Source organism: Aegilops tauschii, chromosome 4, assembly GCF_002575655.3.
Source record: "Aegilops tauschii subsp. strangulata cultivar AL8/78 chromosome 4, Aet v6.0, whole genome shotgun sequence".
NCBI classification, from domain to species: Eukaryota; Viridiplantae; Streptophyta; class Magnoliopsida; order Poales; family Poaceae; genus Aegilops; species Aegilops tauschii.
In genome coordinates this window covers 488,934,249-488,948,187 of record NC_053038.3, presented here as the reverse complement: position 1 = coordinate 488,948,187, position 13,939 = coordinate 488,934,249, and the positions used below count along the sequence as shown (strand labels likewise).

General features: G+C 48.9%; 1 protein-coding gene across 1 annotated transcript; it reads right to left on the bottom strand.

Moving 5' to 3' along the window:
* Positions 1–9,483: 9,483 nt before the first annotated feature.
* Positions 9,484–12,777, bottom strand: LOC109780185 (protein KINESIN LIGHT CHAIN-RELATED 2). The gene is made up of 2 exons (XM_020338765.4): positions 11,139–12,777; positions 9,484–9,938 (listed from the first exon to the last, which is right to left on the bottom strand). The coding sequence occupies exons 1-2, from the start codon at positions 12,623–12,625 to the stop codon at positions 9,755–9,757; spliced, it is 1,671 nt and encodes a 556-aa protein (XP_020194354.1). The 5' UTR covers positions 12,626–12,777; the 3' UTR covers positions 9,484–9,754.
* Between the last annotated feature and the right edge of the window lie 1,162 nt (positions 12,778–13,939).

Sequence of the window (13,939 nt, the reverse complement as noted above, 5' to 3'; positions counted from 1 at the left end):
GATTTTTCTCTATCTTCCTGAGTAAACAGAGGAAATCTAGGCTGCGTTCGTTGAGATCTTGTATGGAGTATCAGGTTGTTACCCGCAAAAAAAAACTCTGTTTGATTTTATTTGTTTAGAAGATCTCTGCTTGATGTATATATCGTGTGCAGGCGCGTCAGATCCGATCGGCAACGGCGATGGACGTGGCGCGGCGGCGGCGGAGGCGGCGCAGGCTGCGGGCGCGGTGGCCAGCCCTGTTCGGGCGGCGGCGACGGCGTGGAGGGCTGGTGGTCGTCGGCGGCACCGCCGGTCAGTTCTATTCTGACCGGTGGAGTCGGCGGTGGTGGCCATCTCTTCCGTCAGAGGTGATCGGCCCGCGGCTGGGTGGTCGGATCTTGAGATTCGTCATCTAGTCTCGGCTATGAGTCGGAGAGACGTATATAGTTGCTGGTGAAAACCGAGCCGTTGGCTGGCGATGACGGCGTTTTGCGCCGTTACCTTGATGAAGGCATCGTCGTGTAACTGTTGTCGACCCAGTCATGCTGCTTCGGAGGAGATCCTAGGATCTGGTCTTCCAGATCAGGCGATGGCGGTACTACGATGCCGTTTCTCTCTTGGGAGCATCGTTTGTGGAGCAGCGCTGGTACACAGAGGCAGGAGGTGGAGCGGCTTTGTTTTGCATGGAGCTTTGGTGGAGCTGTCAAATCATGCCTGGCCAACAGGTGCTACGCTGAGTCATGCCTGGTTGGCAGGTGCTACACACGACAGATCTTCTTTCGCGCTCTCTTCGACTTTTGTTTTTCATTTTTATTTTCTCGCAAGCGTTTTCGGATATTTAGATGGTTTTTTCGAAGATTTTTGGCTTTTCGGTTTTTCACCGGTCTTTCTTAACTTTTGGACAAAAAAATTGCGCGAAGAAACGCGTTTTTTTTTGCTTCGGCAAGAGGCACGGATTTGGGCACGGCCGTGCCTCTCGAAAACGAAAAAAATGCCATTTTCTTCTTTCGCGAGAGGCACGGTTTTGCTTCAGCGAGAAGCACGGTTATGCCTCTCGGAAACGGGGAAAAACATGTTTTCTTTTTTTTCCTTATGCGAGAGCACGGACTTGCTTCTCATGGAGGCATGGGTTTGCTCCTCTTTTTGGAAACGAAAAAAAATGGTCCCGGTTCAGTTTTTTCATCCGGTTTTTTCGTGAAAAATAAAGTTCCGTCAAAACCTATCAACATGGGATCTAGTTTTGAAGATCTTGACATGAGGAATCCAATGCTGAAACGGTTCAAAATTTTGACGCATGGTTTAAAAGATAAAACATTTTGAATAAACGGATCCACAAAAAAAATCTCTTTGCAACCTGGAGAGGTGGGAGTGACCTTTACAAACAATGCTTCTTAATTAGTGATTTCAACAATAATAACACTGGCTTACTTCTTTGCTCTATTGTATATATAGCACTTCATCTTTAGCAAGTGATTTTATTTTTATAAACATGGTCAGACTTAAGCAACTTAACTTAAGGGCATTTCTAGTAGTCCTCAAAAATATAACTCTGCTTCCTCTAAACCGCAACGTTCTGCCTAGTTTTAGTCTGGACGCGCGACTTCTTAGGACATTTACGCGGCCACTCGATCTACCTCGTGGCACCGACCTGCCCCCTGCCGTTGCGTCGCCGACCCCTCGGCGGTGGAATTGGATCACGCCGACATCCCACAATTCTGCCGCTCTCTCCCGCACCTTTTCCTCACTAGACGACGCCAAAATCGGCTTTTTCGCTACCGACGAACCCGCCGTTGTGTAGCTCACATGATCCCCACCTGTGGTCAACCCGGAGTCGATCCGAGCGACCTTGGAGATGGCATAGAAAACTCAAGCGCAAACCCTAATCGGTCGACGGCACCAGAACTGGAGAAGTCGATTGCTGTCGCCGCCCCTATTACCCAGACCCGTTCGTCACCTCCACACCCGGGAAGCTCTTGTGTGGCCACCTAGGCAGCGTTGGTGGTGTTCTCCGCCGTCTTGGGGCCCTAGCCGGAGCTGCATCGCTGGCCGCTATCACTCCGACCCCGTCCGCCATAAGGTGTTTGTCGAATTGTCTCTATGTTTTTTCATCAAAGGAAGATCTAAAAAATGGATCAGTAAAGTCTTCTATGTTTAGATGAAGAGGTTGTGCGAGATGATCGTCGATGATTCATCGTCGGAGTAGGAAGCGAGAGATGTTTAATTCAAGTTGATGCTGTGGTCGCTATGGAGGAGGATTTTAGGAGACGAGGGTGTGATTCTTAGTTTGGTCGAAGGTTGTTTCTTCGAGATAAGAGTCATGGGTCATGATGGTCCATTGAGGGATTACATTTGCGCCGAACGCAGTATACCCTTCTTAATATTTTCGGCGCCGATTCCGGATGCAGTGATCTCTCTTCAACACCATTGCAGAAGTTGTGGAGAAACATGGTCCTTGATTTCAACCAAGAAGCTAGGAATGTAGCAGGGCAACAAGTGCAAGTCAATTGTTGAAGATTACAACCACCATGCGAGTCCTTGCTTATGGATGCCCCATCGACCATCGCATTGGAGAAGATCTCATCCTCGAGTGTGTAAGACGATTCTGCGTAGGTGTGATCCAGATCTATGGACTGGAGTACTTGAGAGCACCCAGTGAAGAAGATACCGAGAGACGGAAGAAAAATGAAGAGAGACATTGGTGAGGGATGCCTGGATTCATTGACTCTATGCATTATATTGGACATGACAGAGTTTGGCTGGTTTGAGAAACCCGGCTGTACATGCATGCTAGCAAATGCGTAAGGGCGTGTTTGGTTGCCCGCATTAGGCCCAGCCTAGCCCGCGCGGGAAGAAAGTGGCCCGTTTGGTCGTCTGCTTTCACTGTGCGGCCCGCATCGCACGGAACTTAAAGCACGTCCAGGACAGGCCCAGGGGAAATGCCCGAATCGGCAGTAGCTCGCGAGCCTGGCTCGTGCGAGGCAGGGGAGGGCGACGCGCTTCTCCCCTCGTGCGAGCAGGGGAGATGGCGCGAGCTCGCCCGCGTCGCCGAAAAATCGGCGGGAGGATTTCGGCTTACCTCCCGCCGAGTCCACCCCTATTTAGCCCCTCCCTCACCGCCCCAACTCCCGCCACCATTCTCCCTCCGTTCGAGCTTTCCAGCCGACGCGCATCAGCACCGACGAGCAGGTAAGCGGCGCATCTTCATGGGCCGGCGGTCCACGGCGTCGGCGCTCCTTCACCGGCCGGCGTTGATCTTCCACGACCGTCCCCCTCGTCCTCAAGCTACAGCCATGGCCTCTGTGAGTTCAATCCCCTTTCTCTCTGTTCCTTCTAGCTAGATCTGAGCTGCAGCTAGGGTTTGATCTAGATGCATGGTTGATTAGTGGTCAGATCTGTGAGCTGCTATGGTTGATTGCTATGCTGTGGTTGCAATTTGTGGTAAGGCTAGATGTTCAAGCATGTGGTAGGCTAGATTAGTAGTAGAGTTTGAAGTTGAACCTTGTGCTTGTGTTGAATCATGCTTAGATATGTGATTTGTAGCTATTGGTTGTCCATTTGTAGCATGCTGTTTGTTGTAGTTGTATGTTCCTGCTCATAGATTGTCCGGTATGCTTGGTATGATAGCGATGAAGCATGTGCTTACTATGATAGTGATGAGCCGTGTACATGTATGCTTCTGCTTTCATCGATTGTCCGGTATGTTGTGTGCTATGCTTACTGTCAATGCGTGCTACGATTGTAGGACATGACCACGCAGACGCAAGATCTTAGTCAGGCCCTTGTCGTGTCCGACAGCCAGCTTGCTCCATCGTTTGTCGAGGACTCGCAGCCTATGTCCCAGATGGAACCTGATTCAGAGGTGTTCGCCTCTAACTCCCTCTAGGTGCCAGTAGTGCTCGTTGAGCCAACTACTGCTCTTGCTGTTGCTGCCGCTGCACTCAAGCTAGCAGCAGCAAAGGCAAAGAAGGATGGTAGGTCGAACAACATGAAGTGGCAGCCGTTCATGTCCACGTTCGTGCTGAACAAGATGTGTGAGCTCATCTCTAGTGGAGTTAGGACTGACAAGGGCTTCAAGGAGGTGCACTTGAACACCGTTGCGAAGCAGGTGTTCGAGTTCTGTGGGCAAGAGGTGTCTGCCACCCAGGTGTACAACCACCTGAGGAAGTGGAGAAGTCGATGGATCCAAGTGTCCAGGCTGAGAGACCTTAGCGGTGCCTCATGGGATGAGAACACTTGCTGCATAGTTCTGGAGGCAGAGCACTACGCCGGCCATGTCGCGGTTAGCTCACAGCCCTCTTCCTTTTCATACTGTCCACCATTGCCTACTCCTAATCGCAACTAACAACACTTGGGTTTCATTCTTAGGACCACCCAAGGGACGCTGAGTTCCTCAACACACCCATACAGAACTACAACCAGATGCAGCACATCTTCTCCTTCGGGCTGGCAATTGGGAAGCATGCCATGGGCTCGGGGGAGCCTCTTGGTTCTCCCATGCCAGATTTCCCTCCTCGATGGCCCTGACAAGCCCGCTGCGAAGCCCTTCGACAAGCCATTTGACCCCGTCCATGATAGGAAGAAGAAGAGAGGAGGCCTGATGGAGGAGGAGATCAATGTCTTCTGCAGCATGACTGAGGCGGTGAAGGAGGTGGCAACAGCCATCAGGGAGTGCAAGCCCCTCGACGTCCACCCTGACCTGTATGGCACTGTCATGCACCAGGGTGGCTTCAGCGACGAGGCTCTCATGGCAGCTCCCAGCCACTTGCTTGACAACAAGGCCCAGGGTGTTGGGTTTGTTGCCATGGCCGACGCTCACAGGGTGCTATGGCTCAGGAGCTAGCTGGGCAAGCACTACTACTAGAGTAGTGCTGCCTGTGAGCGTGCATGATCCCCGACGGCGATGGCGGTGGTGGCGACGACGACGATGACGATGACGACGTACATTTTGTGTAGCTAGGGCTTAAAAACTATTTGATGGTCTGTATATTTTGATGAGGTGGTATATACTAACCCCTCACGCTGATGGTGAACTTGCGGTGGTAGGACGACACCCTCTTTTGGATGTGGTGGTAGATTCAGCCAGCCAGCCAGACACCTCTTTTGGATGTGGTGGTAGGTTCAGCCAGCCACTTACAAACGGCAACCAAACACGCCCTAAACCTTTCAGATTCAGCCAGCCACCCATGGACCAGGACTCATTGGCAAGATGGCCGGCGCAGTTTTGTCGGCATGCAGTGAGCCGTTTAACTAATTTGGCCGTGGATTTTCTGGCAATTCGGCAAAGAGAGGATCAAGCTCGAGATTGCCACTGGGACGTGCATCTTTCCTCTGGCTGGCTGGCTGGCTGGCTGGCCACTCCCTGTAGCTCATGTGTCAGCTTATCACGGGTCCTCCTCTTGACGGCATGCAGAGGCCCTCCTGCTGCCATGGAGGTTTAACTGTTTGATGCCTGCCAACGCGTAAGCGCCAAGACGACGACATTGACCACCGGCCATCAGAAGGACCTCAGTCTTGGTCTATCGCTGCTGGAGGGTGAGACCTTCACAAGCCAACAACTGCCGGTACTGTGCTGTATGTATGACTCACTGGTAGTGGTAGTGAACACGTACTGTGTGTTACTAGTACGACGCACGTGCAGTGCACGTGGTGTCCCGGTCGAACTGCAAATACGATATCTGTTCCTTCATTAAAAAAATCTATGTTTACACAATAGGTACTACAAAAGCCAGCCATAGAAGATCTTGAATGAGAAAATTTCTAGTCACCATCACGTGAGGATGCAAGGTGTGCAGGTAGCCGTGCAGTGTCTCGATCGGTCCAGAAAAATCCCGCCCACCTCGTTTTGGCGGGCGACTGGATGGAGCGAATCCCGGTAACTACAGCCGTTGGATCACTCGAGTTTGCTATGATAAACGACAAGGATTCACTCCATAGAGGGAATCAACGGCTAAGAAGTGCCTCTGCTCAGGATGGATGGCTCCCAAGTTTAAAATTTCTTGTACTATAGTAGTAGAGAAAATGACATTCACTAGCAGCCAACTAGCCAAGCCCCTGAACGTGAGCTTTTGGGCAAAAATGCAAAATGCCCTGCTCTGAAGCTGCAATGCTAGTCCTTTCCCCCCCTTTGCTCGGGTAGAGACTACATACTAGAGGGACGTATACTACTACAGTAGTGGTCACTGTGATGGGTCGACATATTGCAATCTCGTGCAGTATTTCGTACGTACCACATTGTTCGCCTAGCAGCTGTTGGTGGTACGACTGCACTGTGTGCACTACTCCCTCCGTTCCTAAATGTAAGTTTTTTTAGAGATCTCAATATGGACTACACATACTGAGCGAAATGAGTGAACCTACACCAAAATATATTCATACTGAGAGATCTAAACTATATTCATCCGTATCTGGTCCATACTGAACCACACCGAAATTTAGGAACGGAGGTTTTTTTTCGGAAACAAAATAATTTCGAACCACACCAAAATATGCGAAACTTTGGAAATTGTTTCGGGTTTTGATATGTCCAATTTCACTTTATTTTAATGAATTTTAGCATAATTTAAATTTATTTTAAAATCAGTTTGAATCTGCATCGAAATTTTGGGGTTAAAAATATTTCGGACCCCACTGAAATATGTGAAATTTCGGAAGTTTAACTGAAATTTCGTTGAGATTTTTAACCTTTCTTTGGTACTAGGAAAAAGACAGGCTGACTGGAACCGAGGGCCAACAGTGTTTGTTGTTGTTGCTGCGTGAAAACGTTGGGAGAAGAAAGAAGGTAACGTTGAAGGTGCGACGGCGACGGGGACCAATGCATGCCCCGACCTCGAGAGTTGAAGCCCAAACAGCAGCAGCAGCATGGAGAGACTGTTTGTGACCAGAGGGACAAGAAGCAAGCCCCTCATCCGTACGTAACAGTGTCACAGTGTGCCACATAGCTAGTGCATGCAAGGGCTCGCTCACAAGAAGGAAGGTGGTGGTAGTGGGCATCGCTGCGCCGCATGCATGCATGCATGGTCACCACGCGCTACCATTTTCACTTGCGCGGGACAAGGCACTGCGACGGATGGTTGCCTCACCATGCTCCGTGTCGTCGCCGGCTGATGGAACTACAAGGACACCGCAATCATGCCCAGTCCAGTCTCTTTCATAATCAATGCCCACCGATGCGTTCCATGTACTCCCTCCGTCCCATAACATAAGAACGCTTTTAACTGGTGTAAAAAACGCTCTTGTATTATACTCCCTTCGTTCCTAAATATTTGCTTTCTAGATATTTCAATAAGTGACTACATACCGAGCAAAATGAGTGAATTTACACTCTAAAATATGTCTATATACATCCGTATGTGATAGTCCATTTGAAATCTCTAAAAAGACGAATATTTAGAAACAAAGGGAGTAGGACGGAGGGAGTGGCACGGAAGACGACAGAACAGACAGACGCAGAAGAGAGAGTGAACGCAACTGTTGAAGTAACAGCGTGATGGATGCGGGGCGTCTCGGGGGGCAAATTTGACAAATTTGACCTATAGACGAAATCAAATCACAGAATGAACTATCCGTGAAACTATTTCACGCGGCTGACCTTTTTGTGTGACGCCCGACACGAAGGCGCCACACTACACTGTGCAACGCCTCACAGATAGGCGCTACACGGCCAGCGTCGCATCCGTGTGATCAGAAAATTACTAAGTCAGTGTGCAGCGCCTAGCTCCTAGGCGTTGCACTAGTGCAGCGCCTAGCTCCCAGACGTTGCACTAGTGCAGCGCCTGAGAGCTAGGCGCCACGGGTCAGCCGCGTGAAATAGTTTCACGGACAGTTCATTCTATGATTTGATTTCGTCTATAGGTCAAATTTGTCAAATTTGGCGTCTCGGGGTGAATGGAATGGCGAGACCACCGAGTACGGCGGCCGGCGCAGTGGTCTCTGGGACGACTGGTGTTATACTGGCCGGCCGGAGCGGAGCGGGAGAACGGTCAACCGGAGCTGCTTCAGCAGGCGCCATTAACAAACTACCAGCGCGCCGTACCATCCATCCCTGTTGCATACGCATCATCATCTGCGTGCAGGCCGCTGAGCTCACCAACAGGAACGCGCCAGCGCAGATTCCCGGCCGGGATAACGAACACCTCTGGACTGCTTACCTTCCTGTCTGTCCGCCGGCATCGGCCCGAGATACTACTCCGGAGTAGAGTAGTATGTATCCAACGTGTGACTGGTTACCAACTTGTCCTACTACCAGCAATCACATAGCTCGAATCTTAGCGGATGCACATGCTGGGGATTAATGGGATTCTTTCTGTTCCTGCCTTTGTCCTTTGCCCAGTCCCACCATTGCAAGGATTGTGCACTCATTTGGCATTCCCAAGAGAAGAGAGCATTGCTGCCTGGATAGCGGAACTGCGAAAGATCATGATCAATAATAGGGTGGGTCACCGCAAAACTGTAGGCAGTCCCACACCCACCTGACATCTCCAACTTGCACACACATCCAGTTTTGCGGTGATGAATACACCTCCAAGTAGTATCGATTTGCAAAGCGCCAAAGTGCGGCAACCCAGATTTCCAATGCACGAACAATGTGCCGCACTGCCTGCAAAAGCCAAAAGTCATCCAAGATCTACCAAGTTTCGTAGGAACATTGTTGTGTGAAGCATACTAGTGATCCCATTCCCATGGAATGTTCAAATAACAGCAATAAGTAAAACCTTCTATAAAAGACAAGCTACATGGGTGAATTTGGCGCATCTGGTTACAATGCGGAGTAGTACTAAAATGGATGGCCATATTGGGTATCGCATATGAGCTTCAACTGAGGAGAATCAAAATTATAATGCGGGCCTCATATATGTACATGTGAGTGAAAGGAAAAAAATGCATTTACCTACCAAACTATTTGGGTATAGAAACATTGCCAGCACTGTTAGTGCGGGGACCTTTTATAGGACCTTGCTTTGTTATTTCCATCTACTCAGGAGGGGAGGAAAAACTCCTGACTTGGACCCTATTGTACATGTAACTCAGCATCCAGAGGACAAAAGTGTCATTTTCCAGATGATCATCAATAAAACAGAATCTCGACGCTCAGCAGCAAATAGTGAAAGCACCACAAGAATCAAACAGTCCTCACTTTCCCAAGGGAGATTACATGAACAAAAAATGTAGATAGCTGGGCACAGCGAATCAACATGTGTGATGCACAACCTAATACACAACCGCACTCCTGCAGGCAATAGTTGTATTGCCATTTGGAACTTGGCAGGTATGCTTGAAATGACAGAAAATTCACAGGGCAGATGTGAACGATATAGTCACAGCACCCAACCTAGCCCGTGAGTGATGTTTATCTGCCACTTTCATGAGATACTCTTTTATATTTACTTGTTCGGCAAAGTAGTTAATGGCAGCTGATTCAACCACAATGGTCAGAATAGTAGCTAAATATTGTCAATCCAGTCCAACCAGAAATAATTGTGGCAAGATCCCCATGAAATCAGAAAATACATGGAAACATTCTTCAAGTAATATTGATGATGAAAACTGTGTACAACCATACATGCTACCTATAATCTGAAGGTGGGTAATCTGCATGCTCTGTCTTCCCAAATACTAGAACACATGACGTGATCACATCTAATTCCATTGGTAAGTATAAATGAACCATATAATGACATTGGGCGCCAAAATAGTAGTTAAAAGACCTGAGAGGGTCGCTGATGAAATCTTAGTTTACCACTGAGTCGTCTTCATCTAACAGATGCCAGGAGAGGCATTATCGGTTTTCAGGAAGCACGGGCAGTGAATTTGCAGGAAATACTGCAGAAGGTGACCCTTCCGCCTTCTTCCTTATCTGCTCTAGAAGCCTATGAGCTTCTCTTATCTCATAGGCCGAACCAGGGCCACAGCTTTCATAAGCATCTATAACTCGTTGTTGAAAATCCATGGCATACTTGTAGCTGCAATAAGAAGCAGTATCGAATGTAAAATAGCGACAGGGGTATCCACGACATATATAAGAGGTGCTTTACTATAAATCGATAGAACATGGTCAGAAAATTGCATCCAGTTGTTCCATAACAGATATAACCCACAAAACATAAATTTAAGTCAGCAATCAAATAACCGACTGCTCAACAGCGCATATGCTAATTAATGCAGCATCTGCTTTTTACCATGTACATGCGCCAAACTAGGGGGGAGTTCAATTCGGCAAAATGCTGACAGCATCACACAAACCAACAGAACAAGCATTACCTACAGATAGTTCAACTTGGATATAGTTTCGGATTCATTCATTAGTCATAAAGGCATAAAGCACCAAACATGGGATCTTCATTTTTTCATACAAGAGTGTTACATTTGCTAATTAATGGGAAATCCATCCATATCTGCAGGTAGGCATGGAGTGTGCTCGAGAAAGATCACTTATAATTATAATAGTATATATTACAATTCTTAAGCTGTCACGACTCGTACCTTTTCTGCCCTTAGTAAGTACTAGCAGATTAGCACTACATCCCTACTTGGCCAAGCTTAAGTTTACACTTTCGGGTTTATAAGGTTAAACTGTGCTGTAAGCAGGATTTCCCTTCTAATTGTGTACAGTTACTTTCTATCTCAATGTAGGGCTGTCCCTTGCTGTATTAGGAAACAACTAAGCATTTTTTTCTTCCTATATTTCATCTATGAGACCACCAGAACGATATGGAAACAAAAAGTCTGCAGGCAAAGTTTATTATTGTTGTTGTTGTTGTTGTTATTTTGCAAGCACCAACAGCAGGACTTCCGGAGACTCTTCTATGCAAACAACAACTGCAGCAGTGGTTGCATAATGACCTACTAATCATAATTGGCAATAGACCATATAGTTGCTCAATTACTTCATATAGGAAAAGCAAATGAAATACTATTGAATGTGCTACACAACATAACACATATAGAATGTTGACGATATTTCTGACACTAACTCAAAATCGCTCAGTCAGTTTCTACGACGGCAGAGCGGGAGTATAGTACTTCAACTGAGACATTTTCCATGCTGCCTTCAGTTCCATAGATAAACTCTGGATAATTTAATAGCCTACAGGTAACTGTACAGGATAGCAGCATCTTTATTTCAAAGACTAGTAAAATATGAACAGGGCAAAATAAATTACCTCCCCATCAGTCCATACGCATTTGCAATGCACTGAATGATCTCAATGGAATCCTCATGTTTCGGCCCAAATGCAGCATTAATGATGTCACTTGCAAGACCAAAGAACTTAAGAGATGATTCCGGCTGACCCATTTCAATATAAGCCTCGCCCAGATGCTTGTAAGCAAATCCTAACCCAAAATGCAGTGGTCCAAAGCAGTTCTTCAACTTCTCAATAGCTTTCTCCAGAAAAGGAACAGACTCATCAATTCGTTTTGTCAGCAGGAGGAGAAAACCCATCCTTGCAGAGATGCTCCCCTGAATGTGCTGCATCCCTGAGGCACCCTCGAGAAACGCAAGTGTTTTCTTCATCAAACACAAAGACATCTCGAATTCATTCATTGACTCATACAACATCGATATCTCGGTGTATGCCCCAGCGACCCGCTCAGTGTTTACGGAACGCTTTGCATCAAGAGTCTCACGAGCAATCTCCAAGCACCGTGTAGAGTCACTGGACCTATCCTCGGAGCACAAAATCTTCGCCATCGCGACAAATGCTAGTGCACGCTCCTCGCTCTCCTTGCTAGCCCGCTTCATCACCTTCTTAAGGTCATTCATCGCGTCCTCTGTCCTCCCCAACAGAATACGCAGGCTGGCCCCGTCGATTTCAACCAGAGAAAGCTCTGCATCCAGCCCCAACCTCTCATACTCCATCCTAACAAGCTCATTCTGCTCCAACGCCTCCTCGTTCCGACCCATCCCAGTATAAGCAACCACGAGGATCCTCCGGACCTTGGCCGCCTCCGCGGATCCCTCACCGGACCGCTTCTCGGCAATCTCCAACGCCTTCAGACACAACGGCAGCGCCTTATCAAAGCAGAGCACCCCCTCGTAGGCCTCCGCGGCGTCCCTGTAAGCATCGCCCAACTCCGCACTCCCTGCATTCAGGAACCGGCACTTCAGCTCCAGCGCGCGCTGGAAGCTGGCCACCGCGTCCCACCGGCGGCCGATGGCCGTCTTGGTGCGCGCGAGCTGCTCGTGCACGGCGGCGCCGACGGTGGCGGCCTCGGCGCCCCCGCCCTGCAGGGAACCGACGATCTCGGCGGCGGCCTCGAGGGAGTCGAGGCTGTCGGTGAGGGAGCCGAGGCGGCAGGCCGCGGCGCCCGCGAGGCGGAGCGCGCGCGCGACCGGGAGCGACCAGCCGCCGCGGGACTCCTGCAGGGGCCCGAGCACCTTGAGGGCGAGGTCGAGGGCCTTCTGGTGGTCGCCCGAGGACTCCTGGCGCTCGGCGGCCTCGAGGGCGGCGAGGGCGTCGGCGGCGGGCTGGGCGGTTGGCGCCGCATCGGGGGGAGGGGGCGTGGGTAGGGCTGCGGTGGAGAAGGGGAGAGGGCGGTGCGGGCGGGGAGGCGGGGGCCGGTGGAGAGGGAGAGGGGGAGGGGGTCGGTGGCGGGCGAGGGGGCTGGAGCGGGCGGCGAGGAGGAGGGATCTGTGGAGGCGCCGCATCTCCGCTGGGTTTAGCGGCTGTGGGGCGGCGAGGGGTCGAGGAGGAGGAGGGTTTAAGCCGGGGAACGTCGAGCGGCCGGTGCGGCGGCGCCGGCGGGTAGTCCGAGTGAGCAGCGACCCTTCGCGGAGGCGCACCGTTCGGCTCTGCCCGCTCCGCTGGGCTTGGGCGCTGTTGGGTTGGGGCCGAGATGTGCCCGGTCGAATGGCCCATTGGACTCGGGTTAGCAGGCCACTGCGTCACTCCATCCACGCTGTGATCCTCGGGGAATCCTATTTGGGAGACCTCCTCGCCAGAGCTCTCGGCGCCCGATCGTGTTGCTGGCGCCTACACGCACGAACAATTGGGCAGGCTCGTTAAAAAAGCACAGCATCGATCTCCTCGATTTGCACACGCTCGAAAAGAAAAAAAATCACTGTCGATCACGCACAGGTACCTTCGCTCTCCATCGAGCTTCCTCAAAAAGTTTTTCTTGCGAAACTCCCTCAAAAAAGTATATCAAATTTGAAGAAAATCAAAAATATGATCCAAGTTCATTGATTTTTGAAAGAAAAAGATCATCGATTTGAAAAAAGGTTAATCGATTCTGAAAAGAGTTCATCGATTTTGAAAATAAACTTGTCGATTTTGAAGAAAAAAATCATCGGTTTCGAAAAAAGTTCATTGATTTTGAAAGAGTTCATCAAGTTTGAAAAAAAGTTCATAGAGTTTAAAAAGAAGTTCATCGAGTTTAAAAAAGTTCATCAACTTTAGAAAAAAAGTTCATTGAATTTGAGAAAGTTCATCAATTTGAAAAACAGTTCGCCGAATTTGAAAAAAGTTCATCTAATTTGAAAAAACTTTCACTGATTTTGCAAAAATTTCGCCACCTTTGAAAAATTTCACGAATTTAAGGGAAAAAAATAAAAAGAAAAGAAAAAGGAAAGGAAACAGGGAAAACTGCTGCCATTTTTGCATTTATATAAAGAAGAGAAAAAAAGGGAAGTAGCACATGGGGTCATGCTATCCAACTGGTTGGTGCATTTGCTTCTTTAACAAACGAACGGGTTTTGAGTCACAGCTTACACACCTTTTTTGGTCTTTAAAACAGGAAAAGCAGAACAGCAGAAGGAAGTGGGCCGGCCCGCTATATAACCGAGTGCCGGTTTTTGCATGGGCCGGCCCATTTTTTCGAAATTGTGACTTACTTTCTGCAAATTCCTGAACATTCTTGTAAATCGTGAAGATTTTTTGAAATCATGAACATCTTTTAAATTCTTGAACACTTTTCAAAATAGTGAACGTTTCTTAAATTCGTAAACATTTTTTCAATTTGC